At 31.1% G+C, this 20,348-nt stretch overlaps 2 protein-coding genes and 1 pseudogene across 2 annotated transcripts; 1 reads left to right on the top strand and 2 right to left on the bottom strand.

Annotated features, from left to right (window-relative positions):
- Positions 1-378: 378 nt before the first annotated feature.
- On the bottom strand, positions 379-9,738 carry LOC110645908 (lysM domain receptor-like kinase 4). The gene is made up of 4 exons (XM_058138934.1): positions 9,632-9,738; positions 3,428-3,431; positions 649-2,373; positions 379-489 (listed from the first exon to the last, which is right to left on the bottom strand). Exons 1-4 carry the CDS (start codon positions 9,736-9,738, stop codon positions 379-381), a joined length of 1,947 nt encoding a protein of 648 aa, XP_057994917.1.
- Positions 9,604-15,369, top strand: LOC110646488 (quinolinate synthase, chloroplastic). Its single transcript, XM_021799937.2, has 7 exons — positions 9,604-10,586; positions 10,796-11,080; positions 11,569-11,787; positions 11,876-12,055; positions 12,663-13,172; positions 14,650-14,811; positions 14,900-15,369. Exons 1-7 carry the CDS (start codon positions 9,840-9,842, stop codon positions 14,972-14,974), a joined length of 2,178 nt encoding a protein of 725 aa, XP_021655629.2. The 5' UTR covers positions 9,604-9,839; the 3' UTR covers positions 14,975-15,369.
- Positions 15,370-16,260: 891 nt separating this feature from the next.
- Positions 16,261-17,203, bottom strand: LOC110645898 (high-affinity nitrate transporter 3.1-like; annotated as a pseudogene).
- Positions 17,204-20,348: the final 3,145 nt, after the last annotated feature.

Consider the following 20,348-nt stretch of genomic DNA (forward strand, 5'->3'; position numbering starts at 1 on the left):
GACAAAAGATCCCAACAACATTCGTAGCCAAGCCTCGCTTCATTCAGCAAAGATTTCATATTCGATTTCATATTATCAATAATATTAAAAAATAATTATTATAATTAATTAAAAATATTTAATTATATAACGAGTTGAATTTGAGTTATTCATAACCCTTCTCGTTTAGTCGCAAGATTAGGGTGTTACGATGGAGAAACATGGGCCTTTGCCACAGGAAGGGTGTTAAAGAAAAAATAAAAAAAAAAAAACAAGAAAAGAAATATGGGCCATTAGTTCTCTCAGTCTTGGGCCATTGTTCTACTCTCATCGTTGCATGAAAGACCATGAACATGAAGACCCACGAAAATCGTGTCAGAATTCAGCAGAAAACAGGCCTCAAATAGGAGGGAATTGCTCCGCAATATCTAGTTGCGTACGCTCATTGAAGTTTGCCCATATCTTTATGACACCAGGAAGTAAAGAAGGTTTGCGTTCTCCGCTTCTGAGCTATGAAAAGATGCAAGAATTTCAGATTATTGAGGGAAGAAGGTGGTGCTAAAAATCCGAGAATTGTCGACTAACCACACTCGTATGTACAATTTTCCCATAAATTTGTTTAACATAAGCTGAAACTTCTTTAAAAAAGGGCAAAAAAATGAACTAAACAATTCTTGAAAGAGCTATCAGAATATCATTCATGGTAGGTCTATGATCAGGATCGTCCTCAATACAGCTCTTTGCCAAGAGCGTCAAACATATAGCATCTCCAAATGGATAATCCCCCTCCAAAACTGGATCCATGAATTCTCTCAACTTCTCCAAGAACTGTGAAGAACCTACAAGCTCTCTGTCAAGCAAAAAATTGACTGAATCCTTAAGAATTTTCCCACCTGCGATAACTTCTTTTGCTGATACCAACTCGAGCAAAACGATTCCAAATGAAAATACATCCATCTTGAGGGATACCTGGCCATTAGTAAGATCATCAGGCTTATTTTCACCATTTGTGACAGGTTTTGCCAAACTAAATCCAGAAATCTTAGCCCTCCAATCAATGGTTATAAATACATTTCTGCTGTTTATGTTATGATGAACGAAGGCTGGTGATGTGGAATGATGTAGGTAGTGAAGGGCTGATGCTAGATCGAAGGCAATCTGCAGCCTTCTTGCCCATGTGAGCTGCGTATCCGATTCTATGTTTGATAAACAGTTCCATAAGCTACCATTCTCAGCAAACTCAAACACAAGATAAGGCTTGCTTCCATGGCACAAACCCTCAAGCCTCACAATGTTTAGATGATTGATCTTTGTCAATATGTCAATGACATTCCGGGCAGCTTCCTCATAATCCATCTGTTCAACTGCTACATAGGAACCACCAATCCTACCACGATACATGTTTGTGCTGATAATTGAAGCCTCGTTGAATTCCTCAGTTGCTGTCCTGATCTCCTCCAAGCTATAATTGATCAGTAAGTGCTTTAACTTGGACACTCCATCGAGAAAGTCAGGTGAGACTTTATGTGACACTGAACTTCTGGCAGATAGAGGCTGGAAACTTCCAGGATGAACTTTTCTCCTAATTTTTATAGAAACTGCACAAGCTACAACCATTGTAACAAGTGCCAAACAAACACCTGCTCCAAGAAATACGTGGGAATTCCATTTTTCTGTTCCGCCTGGCACAACTTTCTTCAAAGGAATCACTGCTTTTGGACTTGATGAGTTTTTAGGAACGGAGCCAATTTTCCAATTCACATCCGGAAAATCCTTCGTGGGAACGAGTAAAGTTGTTTGAGGGAAAATGGCGTCATATGGCTCTAGTTTATTGGCATCCCAGATCAATTTCTCAGGCTTTCCAAATTTACGAGCAATTAAGTCTGTGTGATCACCCTCCATAATAGGGTACGTCACAAGATAATTTACACCCTTGCTGTGCTGTTTCAAATCAGGACAAGCACATCGAATAGGCACATTGATCAAATAAGCATCAGGTTCATAGCCTCCCAAGTATGGGTTCTTCTCAACCAGAGTTTGTGTTTTTACCAATCCTTCAAAAACTCCGCAGGCCACTGTAGAAACCGAATCTGTGCTAGAAAAATTGTACATGTAGATGGCCTGAGAGAATCCACCGAGGCAGTGACAGCTAATTGGAATGATGATCTCTCGTCCGAGTGATAGACTCCTAGAGTCATCTTCGATGAAAGGGTTGGTATCAAGAAGATCTGATTTACTTAAATTGAAAAGAGAGGCTATGGAAGAGAGAGAGCTGAAATTCTTTTGAGCCCTATAGACTACGTAAGTTTTACAATCCGAGTTGTTTGGGCTGCAAATGTAGTTGGACCCTTGGACTAGTGATTGTGAGGTACAATTAGACTTGTCATAGAATTGCTGAGAAAAGATGGGATTGATGAGAAAGATTACAGAACAAAGACAGATGAATTTGAGAAGAGAAAACATGATACACAGTAATCTTGGTGCGTCAAGGAAAATGGAAATGGATTTTTTGAAATTGAGTAGTCCAGGGAGGGAAATTTTCAATGAAATAAACCAATAAAATGGCCGTCCAGCCGGCCTGTCAACAGGAGTTTTACTTGGCATAATATCTCATAGATATGCATTTAGTCTCACCATCACTAGGTAATTAAGTTTCTGCCTCGTAAGAGTTGAACGCTTCTTTGTTTTCGTTTTGGGAAAAAAAAATACAGGTCCAAGATACGTTCATACATATTCTTTCTGATTTCAGTTGGATCCTAGCTATATAAAACTCGAAATCCCTGGATCGAATCTTTATTTTAGGATGTCTGCATTGCAATGTCTTGATTTACAAATTTTCCCTGATATTAAAGGAATTACTAACAATTCTACAGAGAAGAAGATGAAGGATGCCTTTGGCTCTGTTAGTAAATTAAATATTATTGATTCGCAGGAATTGACGACATGAATTCTTTTAACATTTTTTAGTCAATGGCAAGTAAGGAAATACGAAGAAGGGACAAGTGGAGACTCAATTTGGTTAGCGTCAACATCCATAGTTTTCCTATAAATGGAGACGAGTGTAATCTTCCATCAATATTTTTTTTAAAAAAATTTAATATAAAATAAAAACAGAAGATATCCTAAACTATGGTTCGAAGCAGTGTTATTAATCCGGACTGAACATGCAGATCCAACACCAAACCATCAAGGAGAAACAAGGACCCTAATTATACACTATATCACAATTACTTAAATACAAGAAGAAAAGCACGAACAGGCTTGTCCTTAAGTTATTGTGTATACAGTAAACATTTTGTCTCATATATATTAATTTCCTCCTTTGCCATCCACAGTCCTGCATGACCCATTTCTAAGTTTAACTTGTTCATTACTTTCTTACATATTAAATAATTAATGTGAAGGTGTCTTTGGGTAAAGACTAATATTACATTTTGTCCTGCTTTACCTTGCTGCATATGAAAAACAACAATTTTTACAGTGGAAACTTCATAAAGTCCTGGTGGATGGCCAATAATGCAACTCACTTTCAGCATTCAAAATTGACCATGAATAACCCCCAATCGATCTTAAAATAATAGATTTTTCTTATTTACACTCGATTCGTTATGAACTTAACACATAATTTCATATATTTATATTTTGATTCTATAATAAATTTAGTTTAGGTAAGAATTTAATGCCTAAAAAGCAATATTTAGCAAAATTCGTGGATTGTTGAGTAGAAAAACTAGACATTGATCATTCTTGAACAAGGACAGCTCTTCCATTTACTATCTACAACTCCATCAATTGGGAAATAATATTAATGATTTATATCATTCAATTGAGCCGTTGCCAGATGTCTTTTAAAAGAAATCAAGAATCTGGATGTGAATAATTCTTTTTTGTTTTAAGTATTTGTAAAATGCAAGATGCAATTAAATTAGACTAAATCGTTCATTTATTCAATATTTAGCATAGCAGTCAGTTGTGAATTGTAAAGAAGACTACTGGTTTGGAAGCAGAGAAAGGGCACAAGTAAAACAAGGAAGAAAAATTGGAATAGCTTTCCTTGGTGAGTCCTGGACCTGGACCAGTTTGCATCATCTCCATGCACCTTCGGACAAGTTGCCATGAGAGGAGACTTCTATTTCAACGACAAATTTTCTTCTTCCATCCACCAAGTTTCCTCTAACAGCCCAATATTTTTGTTTTTTTTTTTTATGCATAAATTAAAAAATATTTTTTTACTCATATTATAATAATTTTAACCTGAGTTCAAGTCAGAACTCCTCTTGACTGCATTGAATTCTCTCATCTCACTCAGACAAACTCTTAGATGCTTATTTAAATAAGAAAAAATATCATTAACAGCACTATAAATTTAGAAATGACAAACACAAAAGAAAAGAGAAAAAATCATTCTGATTCTTCAAAAAGAAATCTTCTGGAGGATGGTGGCTTTCAATATTCTTGAGCTTTAGCCTTGTACATAGTGGTTATTAAAAGTTGTATTATAATATTAATAGAATTATTTGTATGTATTCTTTACTTTTATTATATTCCTAAATAGTATATACGAACACCAAATACACTTAAACTCTTATAAATAGGAAAAATAAAACATATATATATATAAGAAATTAAGAGATAAAAAGTTGAAAATTATGAACGAAATTAAAAAATATATATATATATATTTATTTATTTATTTTAAAAGATGAGTAATTTCTTTTATCAATTTAAACGAATATATTAATAATCAAATTTCATTTATATAAATTTAATTTAATAATTATTTTCATTACTTTTAAATTAAAAATCGTTCATGATCAATAATTATTTATTGCTTTTTAAATTTTTATTTATTTATTTTTTATTTTATTAAAAATATTTTATTTTATAAAAATAACAAAAACTTTTAATTTATATATTAGTAGCATATGTAAAAAAAGGGAGTAATTTTTTTTTTAATTTAAACCAACACATTAATATATTTGCATAGAAATTTTATTTTGTACAAATTTAATTTGACCCTCAAATTTTATGGCAAGCTCTGTCAATAAGTAAGCGATGCATAGGTCTTACTGTAAATTTTTAGAAGTTTGTAGATAGTAATGAGTTGAGATTTTTTTTTGTACTTAAATTTGCTGACTTATTAGAATAGATTTAGGTAGCATATAATTAGATTCGACTTTATTCAATAATAATTTTGTGGGGTTTAAATTGAATTTGAGTTTTATGTTTTAGATATTTTAAATTTATTTATATAAACTAATTGAATATAAAATTCATATTTTAAAATAATATTAATAATTTTTTATATATGTAGACCCTTATTTTGTGATTTATTATGAGTATATGCATTAAGGCCGTGAGGAACCCGATGATAAAAAAATTATATGATTGTAAGATGTAATTGGAGGCATAAAGCTGAATTATTAATTCTGTGGTATGATTTTAAAAAAAATAATAATAATATCTTTTTTTGAGAAATTAATTTAATTAAATTTAAATAAAATTTTATTTTATTTAAATTTAATATAGGTAGTTATTAAATTAACCTAATTAAGTTTAATTGGGCCCTAATGGGCCTAAGAAAGTCTAGTTAAAAATTTTAAATAAAGCCCACTTAATTTATTTTTCAAAAATTAAAATAAGAAAATATTTTTTTTCTCTCTCCCTGTCACATACAAACTCTCTCTCCCACTTGGCTCCACTCTCTTCCTCACTCCCTAGTGGTGCTACCCCTTTTCCTCTCTTCTTATTGGTTGAAACACCTCAACCATATTCCAGTCTTATCCAAAAAAGAAAAGGAAAAAAAAAAGAAGATATTATATGAGGTCGAAAGAAAAGGAAAAAAAAAAAGCTATTTAGAAATATTCATAAAATTCAGAGCTATTTAGAGATATTTTAAAGCTATAGGAGATTGAGAGAGATATTCAAAACTCTTTTGGGTTTTTTTTTTCTTCAAGAAGATTTTCTTGAAGGTTGGTTTTTTTCATTTTCTTTTCAATATATATGCCCTATAATATTTAATTTTATGCTATTTGTTTTCTAATTTATCTTGCATGTTCATGTAGATTATGTAATCATGTTTAATTTGAGGGGATACACAACTTTACACATACTCAGTTTTTTATCTCTTGTATTTTTATTATTTTTTGTTATCTTTTTTGAATTTGTAAAAATTTTAGAAAAATTATATTCATATTCCGCACGAAATTTTATTAATTTTAGGATCAAGAATCACTGAAAAAGCTTTTATATTTTATAAATTATAGTTATTTGAATTTAAGGTTCTTATAAAACCTGATTTACAGAATACTCGATTTATGAAGCTAATATCTCTCTTGTTTGTTAATATTTCTATGTTAATCTCGTGTCTAAAATGAAGTTCAAAATCTTGTGAATTTTTTTCAATTGGTTTCACATTCATATCTATTATGGTTGATGAGTTATGAATTTTATAAAAAAGTAATGCGATTCTGTCACTGGAAAAAGTTATGATTTGTATAGATAATTCGGTTAGGGTTTTATTTGATTTATAAATTTTATGATCTTGTATGATGTGTTGACTGTCTTCTATAATTTTTTTCATGATTTTTAGGTATATTTAACTATTTTTCAAAAATCAAATTTCTTACTACTATTAATTTGCCAAAATTTGAAAATTGTATGTTTATGCATGTTCTTGGGTTCTAATTGATATTTGATCTATTTTTCTATGTTTTTTTTTAATTTAAGAGGTGTTATGAAGTATTTTGATTATGTTAGAAGACTTTAGACCATTAGTTAGTTGTAGTTTATTATGAATTTTAACCCCTTTAGGAGATTAGAGTTAGAATCCAATGTGAATTATTATTAATATTTTCTTATTTTCTTTATTTTCTTTATTTTTTTATTACAAATAAAATTGGTAAGTAACCCAAGGTAAGTACCAAATAGGGCATTTGCGTGGAGCTTATATGAAGCTAAATGGATATTATTGCCATACTATAAGAGAAGACCATTTTTTAAGGGTAGCTTGCCCCGATAGCAACTGCAATTACTAACAAGTAAGCAATCCTAAATTCTTATAATAACCATTGGCATAAAATTGTAGTAATAATAGGATTTTTATTTGGTAAATTAAAATTAACTTTATTTTTAATTTAACTGACTTTTGCATGTAATTAATTTAAATAAATACTTTGTAACTTAAATTTAGTATTGTTTGTAAATTAAACTAACATTGGCATATAAAATAAATATAATTTAATACTTGGTAATTATAAAATAAATTTGTATGTTATAAATCTTTATTGGGTTGTGATTGTTTGGGCCTTAACGATAATTAAACTAAATTAATTATGTACATGTGTAATTTATTCTAATATCACATAAGGCTCAACACAATCACAATCTAATAAAGATTTCTAATATACAAATTTATTTTATAATTACCAAGTATTAAATTAAATTTATTTTACATGTCAATGTTAGTTTAATTTACAAACAATATTATTTTCAATTTACAAAGTATTTATTTAAATTAATTACATGCAAAAATCAGTTAAATTAAAAATAATGTTAGTTTTAATTTACCACATAAAAATCCTATTATTACTACAATTTCATGCCAATGGTTATTGTAGGAATTTATGATTGCTTACTTATTAGTAATTGCAGTTGCCATTGGGGCAAGCTATCCTTAAAAAATAGTCTTCTCTTATAGTATGACAATGATATCCTTGGTTTACTTCTGTTTAGCTCCATGTAAGCTCCACGCAAATACCCTATTTAATACTTACTTTAGGGCTACTTACTAATTTTGTTTGTAATAAAAAAATAAAGAAACTAAAGAAAAAAAAATACTAATAATAATTCACATTGGATTCTAACTCTAATATCCTAAAGGGGTTAAAATTCCTAATCAACTATAACTAACTAATGGTCTAAGTCTTCTAACATGATCCAAATACTTCATAACATATCTTAAATTAAAAGAATACAGAAAAATAAATCAAATATCAATTAGAACCCAAAAACATACAAAAACAATTTTCAGATTTTGACAGATTGACAGTAGTAAGAAATTTGATTTTTGAAAAATACAAAGACATACCTAAAAATCATGAAAAAATTACAAAAGACACCCAACACATCATACAAGATCATAAAATTTATAAACCAAATAAAACCCTAGCCGAATGGTCTACACAAATTATAATTTTTTCAGTGATAGAATTGCATTATTTTTTTATAAAATTCATAACTTATCAACCACAATAGATATGAATGCGAAACTAATTGTAAAAAATTCACAAGATTTTAAACTTAATTTTAGAGACTAGATTAACATAAAAATATTAACAAACAAGAGAGATATTGGCTTCACAAATGGGGTATTCTGCAAATTAGATTTTGCAGGAATCCTAAATTCAAACAGCCATAACTTATAAAATATAAAAGCTTTTTCAATGATCCTTGATCATAAAATTAATAAAATTTCATGCAGAATATGAATATAATTTTTCTAAAATTTTTACAAATTCAAAAGATAACAAAAAATAATAAAAATATGGGAGATATAAAACTAAGTATATGCAGAGTTGTATCCCCTCAAATTAAACATGATTACATAATCTATATGAACATGCAAGATAAATTAAAAAACAATGAGCATAAAATTAAATATTATAAGGCATAGATCTTGAAAAGAAAATGAAAAAACCAACCTTTAAGAAATTCTCCTTAAAGAAAAGAACTAAAAGAGTTTTGAATATCTAACTCAATCTCCTATAGCTCTAAAATATCTCTAAATAGCTTTGAATTTTCTAAATATTTCTAAATTTTTATTTTCTTTTCTTTCTCCTCCTTTTCTTCTCGTATTTATAGGGTTTTGGGAGAGAAGTGTAATAGGTTTTGGAGTTCTATGATAAGGTTCAGATAACTTAAACAACTGAGATTACAAAATGGGTAAAACTAAAATATGTGTGAGGTGTTTTAACCAATAAGAAGATAAGGAAATGGGGCAGTACCAATAGGGAGTGAGGAAGAGAGTGAGGCTAAGCGGGAGAGAGAGTTTGTATGGGACAGTGAGAGAAAAAGATATTTTCTTATTTTAATTTTTAGAAAAATAAATTAAATGAATTTTATTTAAAATTTTTAACTAATTAAGAACTACCCATATTAAATTTAAATAAAAATAAAATTTATTTACATTTAATTAAATTAATTTCCTTAAAAAAATATTATTATTTTTTTTCAAGATCATACTACGAATTAATAATTCAGTTCTATACCTCCAATTACATATTACAATCATATAATTTTTTCATCATCGGATTTCTCACAGTCTCAATACACATACTCATAATAAATCACAAAATAAGGGTCTATAATATAATATATTATAAATAAAAATTATGAAATTATAAAATTTTATATAATACATTTTAAATAAATAGAATTAGACTGTTTTATAGAATTATAAAATTTTTAAAATATAAATTATTATATTTAATAATAAATTTGAAAGGGATTCAAATAATTAAAAATGAATTTAAACGAACTTGAGATGATTTATCAAATTTAAATTTAAACAGAGTGATTTCTTACCATCCCCGTCCCAACTAGAAATTATGATAGCGGAAGTATGACAAGATGCGGAGGATGGAAATTTTACCTTCCTTGCTTTTGTGTATATGGCGCGAACTTCATTTTCCAGCTTCTCTGTTCTCTGACCACTTTATCTGCCTTTTCAAAAGCGCTTTCTTTCTCTATTCTCCGCATCCATCCATTTCAACCCAATCCATGCTTCTCACTCCTAACACGCACTTTTAGGCCAATCCCCTTCGCCTCTTCTCTCGCCCTCTGGACTTCTTCTATCTTCCATGGAGTCCTCTGTAACCATCTCCGTGAGAGCCTCTTCCTACTATTCTTCTCATTTCTCTGTCTCCCCAAGCACTACGCCTAAGCGCAGGCTCTATTCTCACAAAACCCATTATTCTTCATTTTCCTTTAGGTCCCTTAATTCCATCCACTCTGATTCCAAATCTATTTCTTCTATTAACCCTAAATTTTCTCGCTTTTCCTGCTCTGCTGTTGCTTTCTCTCCGTCACCCACCACTGAGCTCGTGGGTGGTAAGCTGCAGCACCTGATAAACGAATTCCAATCCCTGCCGGGATCAATCGACCGCGTGAAACGGGTCCTTCATTATGCCTCTATTCTCCCCCCTTTTCCAGACTCCTCCCGGATAGACTCCAACAGGGTCATGGGCTGTACGGCCCAAGTCTGGCTCGATGCCCAGTTAGATCACTATGGAAAGATGAGATTTTTAACCGACAGCGATTCGGAGATTACGCGAGGGTTCTGTGCTTGTTTGTTATCTGTACTGGAAGGGGCGGCACCTGAAGAGGTGTTGAGCGTGAAGACAGAGGATTTGGCGGCGCTGAAAGTGGGGTTGCCTGGCGGCGAGAGGTCGAGAGTAAATACTTGGCATAATGTGCTGGTGAGTATGCAGAAGAGGACGAAGAAATTGGTAGCGGAAAGGGAAGGGAAGAAGCCTTTCGATCCATTTCCTTCATTGGTTATCACTTCAGAAGGAATTCAGGCCAAGGGAAGCTACGCTGAAGCACAGGTTAGTGATGAAGTCCTAAACTTGATTTGACTTTAATGTTATTTCTTTAACGCAATCATGATTTTAGAACCTACAGAATTGTGCTTTTTAATAGGAAAACATGTTTTAAACAGTAGGAAGGTTTTCTTCTTTTTCGACATTGTAACTTGGCTGGACTATTGGCTTCCATTTCATTTGCATTTACTAGAGCATTTTCATCCGTTTCATAGGCAAGATATTTACTACCGGACGAGTCCAAGGTTCAAGAACTTGTCAACTTGCTAAAGGAGAAGAAAATTGGTGTTGTTGCTCATTTTTACATGGACCCTGAAGTTCAAGGCGTCTTAACTGCTGCACAGAAGCACTGGCCTCACATCCATATATCTGATTCATTAGTCATGGCAGATAGTGCTGTAAAGATGGCAAAAGATGGATGCAAATTCATAACGGTCTTGGGTGTAGATTTTATGTCAGAAAATGTACGGGCAATCCTTGATCAAGCTGGCTTTGAAGAGGTATGCCATTCTTTTTATTCATGTCTCATATGTTTATGCTGCATCCTTATTAGATGGAAATGATAATCTAGGCAAAGAAAACGGCTGGCAATAGCCACACTAGATTATTGGAGCCCTTTTTATGAAATCCTAATATCTATTTAGATGATATGCTTCTTCTTTTTCTTCTCTCTATTTGTGTGTGTGTGTGGTGGTTGTGTGGTGGTTGTGTGGGGGTTTGTGGGGGTGGGGAGGGGGAGGGGTTTTATGTTTTTCTTGACTTTTTTCTTACAAGTTGAGGGATCTAATATCCAAAAGTTTGTTTGGATGGTCAATTCAGATGCTAGAACTTCTAGCCTAGAAGGAAGATTTTTTAATTAATGTTTCCAATTTTATAGTTTATATTTTTATGCACATTTTAGATGGAGTTCCAATGTAGAGTTAACTCTACTGGTGCCAAATACCATTAATCAGTTGTAATTTTGTTTTATTGTGACATTTAACTGCAGGTTGGTGTTTATAGGATGTCAAAAGAGCGCATTGGTTGTTCTTTGGCAGATGCTGCATCTAGCCCTGCTTACATGAATTATCTTGAAGCAGCTTCTGGGTCTCCACATTCTTTGCATGTTGTCTACATAAATACTTCACTTGAGACAAAAGCTTATGCTCATGAGCTTGTGCCTACAATCACATGTACTTCTTCTAACGTTGTGCAGACTATCCTGCAGGTTGGTAGTGTTAGAATTGTCTCAAGTCAGCATATTGTGCGGTATGATGCATCTAATCATGGGGTTCCCTTTTTTCCATTATCTGTAGGCTTTTGCTCAAATTCCAGATTTAAACGTATGGTATGGGCCTGATTCATACATGGGTGACAATCTTGCAAAATTGATTCAACAAATGACATTGATGACAGATGATGAAATTGCTGAAGTACATCCAGCACATAATAGAGACACCATAAGAGCATTGTTATCTCGCTTGCATTATTATCAGGTGATCTCTCTTTTCAGTTTCAGCTGAGCTAGGATGGAATTAAATGCACTGTGCATGGTTCATACAATAAATGGTGTGTAATGTGAATATTATTGGGAAGGAAGGTATTTTGTTCAATGCACCACTGAAGCCTGGTTTGGGTGTTGATTTGGTTATTGATTATAGTACTTGCTTTTGTTCATGTAGCTGTTACAAAATATAGGAGAAGATGCAGCAACACAAATATAAAATTTTTCAAGACATTGAATGGAGAAGTTGGATTATATTTGTTACTACATAGTGGCACTGCTGCTGAAAAGCAGCTTTTTGTGAGTGAAATATGCAAGAATATATGTCTGGCAGTGAGAATTTGGAAAAGACGTTAAGTCTTGTGCATTTATTTTGGTAGCTTACATGTGGTTTACTTCAGAAGTTCCTGTCCTTAAAACATTGTCACTTCAATCTTACTGTTTTGAGGTCCAGCATTTTTTAAATCTTATTTGTTTGTGCTCTATTATCAATCTGTGAGTGCCTAAGGATTGGTTTTTTCCCTTTATTTTCTCTAGGTAAATGCCCTGCTGCTGTCTTGTTTTCTAAATTTATTTATGAGGTGGCTTTTTTGTGTCAGGATGGAACATGTATTGTTCATCATCTTTTTGGATATGAAGTTGTGGATAGGATAAATGAGATATATTGTGATGCTTTCCTAACTGCTCACCTGGAGGTCCCTGGAGAAATGTTTTCTTTGGCAATGGAAGCAAAGAGGAGAGGAATGGGGGTAGTAGGTTCCACCCAAAACATATTAGATTTTATAAAGCTGAGAGTTCAAGAGGCACTAGATAGAAATGTCAACGATCAACTCCAATTTGTGTTAGGAACAGAATCAGGAATGATCACTTCAATTGTTGCAGCAGTTCAGCATTTGCTAGGTTCTGCAAAGTCTTGTGGGGGAGCCAAAATTAATGTTGAAATTGTCTTTCCAGTCTCATCAGACTCGATAACAAGAACATCACCAAATTCATCTACTGGTCTAAAATCTGTAAATGCAGGGGACTTTGTGTTACCTGTTGTACCCGGAGTTGCTAGTGGGGAGGGATGTTCTATTCATGGTGGCTGTGCTTCCTGTCCCTACATGAAGGTTAGTATATTCTTGTTAGTTCACCGACTGCATAAATTTTGTTGATTGTAAATACAATCAAGTTAACAAGTGGAATTTGTTGGTGGGCTCAGTTGCATGCATTTGCAATAGTTTTGCAGATGAATGCATAAAATACACTATGCCAAAGTATGCCAAAGTATGCCCAAGTTTTCATGATCCCAAAAACTTCTTATGTACAATTCATCTTGATTCAATCAAGGAAAACAAGATTTAAGAATTATTTTGATTTAATTTTTAATTGTGAAATTAAGATTTTAGTTCAGATTTTCTAGTACAATTTTGATTATGAAGTTTAAGTTTCTATTATTTAGGAATATTTAAAAAGTTACAGTAGGTTTAGAATTTCCTAGTTATCATTGGTTTAATATTTTCGTATTTTGGGATTCAAAATGCTAGTAGTAGTAGTAGTAGTAGTGGGATTAGTTATTAGTCCATAAGTACCTGTATAATGTAGGTATTTTCTAGGGAGTTTTGTTATTTGACGATTGAAAATTAATAAATTTGTGGGCTTAGCGTATTCTGTTGATTATGCATAGCGTATTCTGTTGATTATGCATCACATCTTCGATTACCAATTTCATTTTTGAGCTTGTTTGAATCTGTGAAAAGGCACATGGAACAGAGGATGACTTTGACACTTGGAATTTATAGAAACTTGTGGTTGGAAGCTTCCTTCATATATTTTGTCCATTTTTAATAATTTTGAGCGTTCATTTATTTTTAACTCAAAAAAGAGAAAAGGAAAAAAGTTGCTGCTGGTTTGAAATATGAATAATAGTTATATCATAAAATAATGGGTTAGTATGTGCACTTTTTCCAGCGTTATTTGTGATTGATTATAATTTCCAAATGGAAGCAATTATCCTAGAAGCATCAACCAGATCGCCTTCTTGTGGTCTTGTTTCTTCAAGTTAAATATCGTGTGCAATTTTCTCAACTCTGTTTTTGTTTACAAGCCATGCTAGTCTACTGTGAACATCTGTAATATCTCAAGTTCTCCAACATGAAATAGTCCTCTTATCTTCACCGTCTGCAAGTATTCTGCCCTGCTGGTGGGAACCTTCATTTGAGCATGATAATTAAATGCAGTATGACATGACCTACTTTGTATTGATTTTTATTCTGGTTTGCTAGAGTGCATCTCATATGATATTTGAAAAACTACAATTCATGGGTGTGTTTCATAGGTAGATTTTTATCATTACATTACTTGACTTCTAGTTAATTGGAAGGGTCCATCTGGGCTGTGCAGTTCCATACACACCCGGTTCTAAATGAAAGAACTTACTAGTCTCAAACATCGATTTTCATTTAACATTATAGTCATTTCCGTTAACATTTGCTGGAGGGAGCAGCCATTCATTCTTATATAGAGTTGTAAATGTTATCCAAATTCCCTGAAAAAATTTATGCCTGGAGTTAGGCCTCTAAGATGATATTTGCTGTAATCTGTCAGATGAACTCTCTTAATTCCCTTATAAAAGTTTGCCAGCGCCTGCCTGATGAGAAAAATGCCATTGTAGCATACAAGGCTGAGCGATTTAAACTGCAAACTCCCAGCGGAAAATCAGTTGCCGATGTTGGATGTCAACCAATACTGCACATGAGACACTTTCAGGTTAGTCTTTTAGAATCTTCAATCTATCACATCATTTCAGTGTGCATTTTCAGATCTAACCTTGGCTGTCTCTTGATTCCATTTGCAGACTACAAAAGAATTACCGGAGAAACTTGTTAATGAGGTTCTTCACCTCAACAGCAACGGGAGGCCAATATTGTAAGGCTGAAAAGGTCTGCCTCCTCTCAGAAGTTGATGAGATGCTAATTTATAGAGAAGCCAGACATGAAAGGGGTTCTAAATGTGAGAGATTTCCCCTATAATAGAAGATTTTTCACGTCAGCATGTATTTGAAGATTTAGTTTTAGACACTATGTTTTCTCCTTGTCAACAGTGTGGTTTAGATTTTATTTTCTCTTGTTTTTAAGAGTGGTGTTAGATTTACAGGAAACGAAGGATTCATGATATGATATTAACCACTTTATAGTAAGATTATCATGGTAACAGCATATGTTCCTTGTTGGCTAAGCTAAGTGAACTCCTACATTGCTCATCTTAACAAAACTTTGATTGGTTGCTAAGACTGAAGCTAATGAGATCATCATTTTTCGTTTTTTAGATGTGGAAAACTGTGGCATTCTTTTCTTATGAGCAGCACTTTTATTTTATTTTATTTTTTTCTTAAATTCGAAAGTGGCATACTCTCATTGATGACTGCAATCTAGGGTTTGTCTATGGGATTTTTGCTCTATTGTATTAAGTTTTTCGCTTATAATAGGTCTTTTAAAGCTTTGCAGAGGGGATAATATCTAATGCTATATATATAATTTGATCCATTCAAATTTAATTTTTGACTAAGGGATATAATTGCATAAAATTAAAAAAATCAAAATAAGGGCATTTGTTTCACTTTTGTGTTTTTTTCATTGAATCGGCTCCTATGGGTTTTACAAAAATTATATATTTATTAATTTAAACTTTAATATAATATTTATAAAATGTCAAAACTCTTCAGATAATAAAATAAAAAGGTAATTTATAACTAAATTTCTGAGTAAAGCAAAGCTCACATATTAGTCTTGGTATATTTTTTGAGTAATAATTTGATTCTGATTTTAGGTACTATTTTTATTAATAAAATAAAATTTAAAAACTTAATTATTTTAAATTAAAAATTAGTTAATAGTTAGTTTAAAAGGCATTGATTAATTTATTAATAGAATTAAACTTTGAAAATTAAATTGTTATTAAAAAACATACTAGATAGTAATAAATGTGTTTTGCTATAGAGGCTTAGTTTGGATGGAGTAAGAGAAAAGTAATTAATGAAAAAATAAGAAAGATTAAGTGTGGAAAAAGGTAAGGATGATAATTAAAAAAAAAAGAAAATTTATTATTTGGGAAGGATAAATTGATAAAAAAGTAAAAGAGAAATAATTTATTATTATTATTTTTTTTTATGTTTGAGAAACTGTGAAGGAAGAGTTAGATATTAAGCTTAAGAAGATGGGGTGATGATTTCTTGGTGAACAATACATAATAGTAAAATGAAATGCAAGTCAATTGCATCTCATCCTAATTTTTTTTTTCTTAGCCAGCACAACATAAATTGAGATGCTTAGCATTAGAAAATCTCTGCTTCCATTATTTGAGCATGACTATCATTGTTCTTGAATTTATACTATCAGCTGCAAATAAAAACATTTTTCTTTCGGTCTTATAAACAAGGAAGATTATAATTCCAGCATCCCTATCCAATTTTTCTTTCCCCATTAAACTACTAACTTTGCCATACTCTAGATGATGATCCCTTCACGTTTTTGTCTTCACTTTCCTTGAGTCCTCCTGGCCTTTCTCTTCTCGTTCATGAAGAACCCAACCAAGGCCAAAACAGAGAAGGCACTAAAGCAAACTGAGGCAATATCGAGTGACACATGGCGGCCGGTGATTGCCTGGATCTCAAAGAGGTTGGTGGTTTTGTGAGCATCTGTGCTCTGACCATAAGCCACCTCGGCTCCGTCTGAGTTTTAAGCATATGCGCGTACAAAGTAAGTGGCGGCAGGCACGTCACGCTCGACGGTCCATGTAAAGGATTGGTTATTGTTGCCAGAAGTGTAAGGCCTGGAAACGATGGTGAATTGGCAAGTCTTGTCCTTGGATAGGTTGTCCTCGGTTTTTCTCCAAGCGCGGTCCGTTTGACTTACAGGCGCGTAACACAGCTTCACCTTGATGGTCTTGTAGGCCGAGTCACTCCCAGCTGGGAGCGTCTGGTTTACTCCCCACGTTACAGTGATATCGTCCGCACCAGCTTTAAGGACTGCAAAGAGAAGAGAGACAATTTCATCAAGTAAAAACCTGAATCTGAGATACATCTAGTGGATTAAAAAGATTAATTATTTTTGTATCGTGATATGGTCGAATTTATGCAAAATAAATAATTCATATTAAAAAAAAAAAAGGACAAGCTCATGTGTATGTGTGTGTGAGAGAGAGGGGGAGGGAGCTGCGTTACCTTGTCCTGGTTTTAATTATAAGATATAGATAAAAACTTTCATGAAAGAACACCAACCCAAATTATGCCATTAACCTAATCAAATTATTGAGCAAAGTTGAGTTTGAAGGAGCGACTACAAGAGTTTTTTGGAGTGAAGAGAAGAGGATGAATCCATAAGAGGAAGCACATAAACAAGAGAGAAGAATTGAAGGCAAGAGAAGAGCAGGTGGTGGTGCTGCCATTGTTACTTGTGCTTTCAGGCCAGTAACAAGATCACCAAAAAGGTGGGAAAAGTTAGATGGACAGAAGATGATGGGAAAGGGTGGGAATTGGGTTGTCTTTTATACCGTTTAAGGCAATGAACTCTTGATTTTCTATATTAAAAGAAAGAAGACATTGAATGCGTAAAAGCAAGAAAAACAAGTGAAATGTAAAATATAGGCAAAGTCAAAAGATAAAATTTATTCTTAGATAAAAAATAAGGAGAGAGAAAATTTATTGTTCAAGCCAATTTTTAGGCCATGAACAACTCTAAATTTAAAAATGTTTGAAATAATGATTTTAATTTTTCATATTTTAATTTAAATAATTAAATCCTAACATTTATATAATGTTCAAATACAAATAGGAGCCTTCCATTTTTTGGATTTTCAGCACACTCTTAGATAAATATCTTAGATTTAGAGAGAATACTTTAAGCTAGCCTATCAACAAATATGTGGCGTTAATTGTACAAAGAAATGGTGATGCAAAGGCTTATCGTCATTACGTAATTAAAAGAAGACAAATATGACTTTCATTTGTTTTATAGGATTTAATTGACCTAACTTCTTAAGTAATATAATTTATTTTTGAAATTAGGGTGCAGCTAGTTTCACTTCAATTTGAAAACAGTTTTTTTTTGTTCTCTACGGTTCGCCAAGTGGGTTTTTTTATCAAGGAGTGCAATGAAAATAAAAATATATAAGAAAATGATGAATTTAAAATTAATTATTAAAATGAAGTGAATTATACTAAAAAAGAGGGTGAGATACAAGCTTCTAATGCTATTATAAATAGGGTTTAAATTTTAAAAATAAAAAGAAAACTGGACGCTAGTGTCCAGCTTTTGTTTTAATTTTTTAATATTTTAAATAAAATATAAATATTATTTTAATAAATAATATTATAATAATTAATATTATATATTATCATATTTTTATCATAAAAAATTATTTTTTTATTTTAAAATTAAATTTTAATTAAATAAAAAATTAAAATATAAAATATTATTATAATAAAATAATAAAAAAAATTAAATGAAAAGCTGAACGCTACAATATGTAGCGTTCAACTTTTTATTTAATTTTTTAATTATTTTATTTTTATATTTTAAATAAAAAAATTAACATTTTAAAATGTTATTATAATAAAATAATTAAAAATTATTAGTTTTTTTATTTAATTTGTTTAATTATTTTATTTATATTTTAAATAAAATATAAATATTATTTTAATAAATAATAGTATAATAATTAAAATTATATATTAAAATGTTTTTATTATAAAAAGTTATTTTTTTAATTTAAAATTAAATTTTAATTAAATAAAAAATTTAATTTTTTATAATTTTTATTATTAAATAAAAAATTAAAATTTATTATTAAATAAAAAATTTATAAACAAAAAATTATAAAAAATTAAATTTTTTATGTAATTAAAATTTAATTTAATTTTAAATTAAAAAATAATTTTTATAATAAAAAATTATAATATACAATATTAATTATTAAAATAATATTTATATTTTATTTAAAATATAAAATAAAATAATTAAAAAATTAAAAATAAAATCTGAAAGCTGTAAACAGTGTTTAGATTTTTCATTTTAATTTGTAATTATTTTAACGTCTAACTTTTTTATTTAATTTTTTTAATTATTTTATTATAATAATATTTTTATTTAATTTAATTTTAAATTAAAAAATAATTTTTATAATAAAAATATTATAATATATAATATTAATTATTATGATATTATTTATTAAAATAATATTTATATTTTATTTAAAATATAAAATAAAATATTTAAAAAATTAAAATAAAAACTGTACGCTATTATTTTTTTATTTTTTAAATTTAGAAGTCAATTATAATAGTATCTGAAGCTTAAAACGCTACGCCCTCTCTTCTTTCATATCAACATAATTCATCCATTATGATAATTAATTTCAAACATACCCTTTTCTCGTATATTTTTATTTTCATTGAACTCCTTTGGTTAAAAACCCTGGCCTAGCTTTGTCCATCTCTTTTTGCTTCCCCTGCCTTTGAGCAGGAGAAAGCTTTTGATTTTAGTTTCTAGCTTAATGTTGTGGGAAAGCTCTCCCCTAACTGAGTTAGTTTGTAAATGGGTTTTGTTGTTGGTGTTTATTGATTTTTGCATGCAGGTTTGATCTTCAATGCGATCCTTTGAAAACCTAGAGTGTTGGATTCGATTGATTTGTGATGGACAAGAAAGTAATAGTAGAGTTTGCTCCTGTTGAAGAGTCTTTACCATCTTTCAGTCTTGATGGGTTGCTGTGGACGGTGAAAGGGTTCATTTGCGTTGGCTGCCTTGTATCTTCAGGATTTGTTTATACAATACGGCTGGGAAGGCCATCATGTTGGCTTGTAGCTCTACGGCAGCCCCTTCTCCCCTCCCCCCTCCCCTCATTGTTGTTTAGTAGAGTTTCAAGTCCCTGTTTTGAGTAAGATAAAGGTATGATGTTTTGATAAGGTGTTATGAGCAAATGGGAGATTTGTTACTCCTTATGATGTTGGCTTTTGTTGACAAGATCTGCTCAGTGATATTGGTGATAGCAACCATGGGCGGTGGTCGGCAACCTTGTTCTCCCCTATTCTCTTACGGTATCTAGGTGGGGTTGGGTTATCTTAGTATGAGCCTCCCCATCTCTACAGGTGTTTTAAACCCATTTTATAATGTTGGTTCTCATGGACTTTTTAATGTAAAATGGCATTTAAAAAAAAAAATCTTAGGTAATACGCTAAACCATCATTATATTATATTTTCACTATTATCATCCCAACCATCAGTTATTATTATATTATATTTTTATATTTT

Source organism: Hevea brasiliensis, chromosome 17 (genome assembly GCF_030052815.1).
Source record: "Hevea brasiliensis isolate MT/VB/25A 57/8 chromosome 17, ASM3005281v1, whole genome shotgun sequence".
NCBI classification, from domain to species: domain Eukaryota; kingdom Viridiplantae; phylum Streptophyta; class Magnoliopsida; order Malpighiales; family Euphorbiaceae; genus Hevea; species Hevea brasiliensis.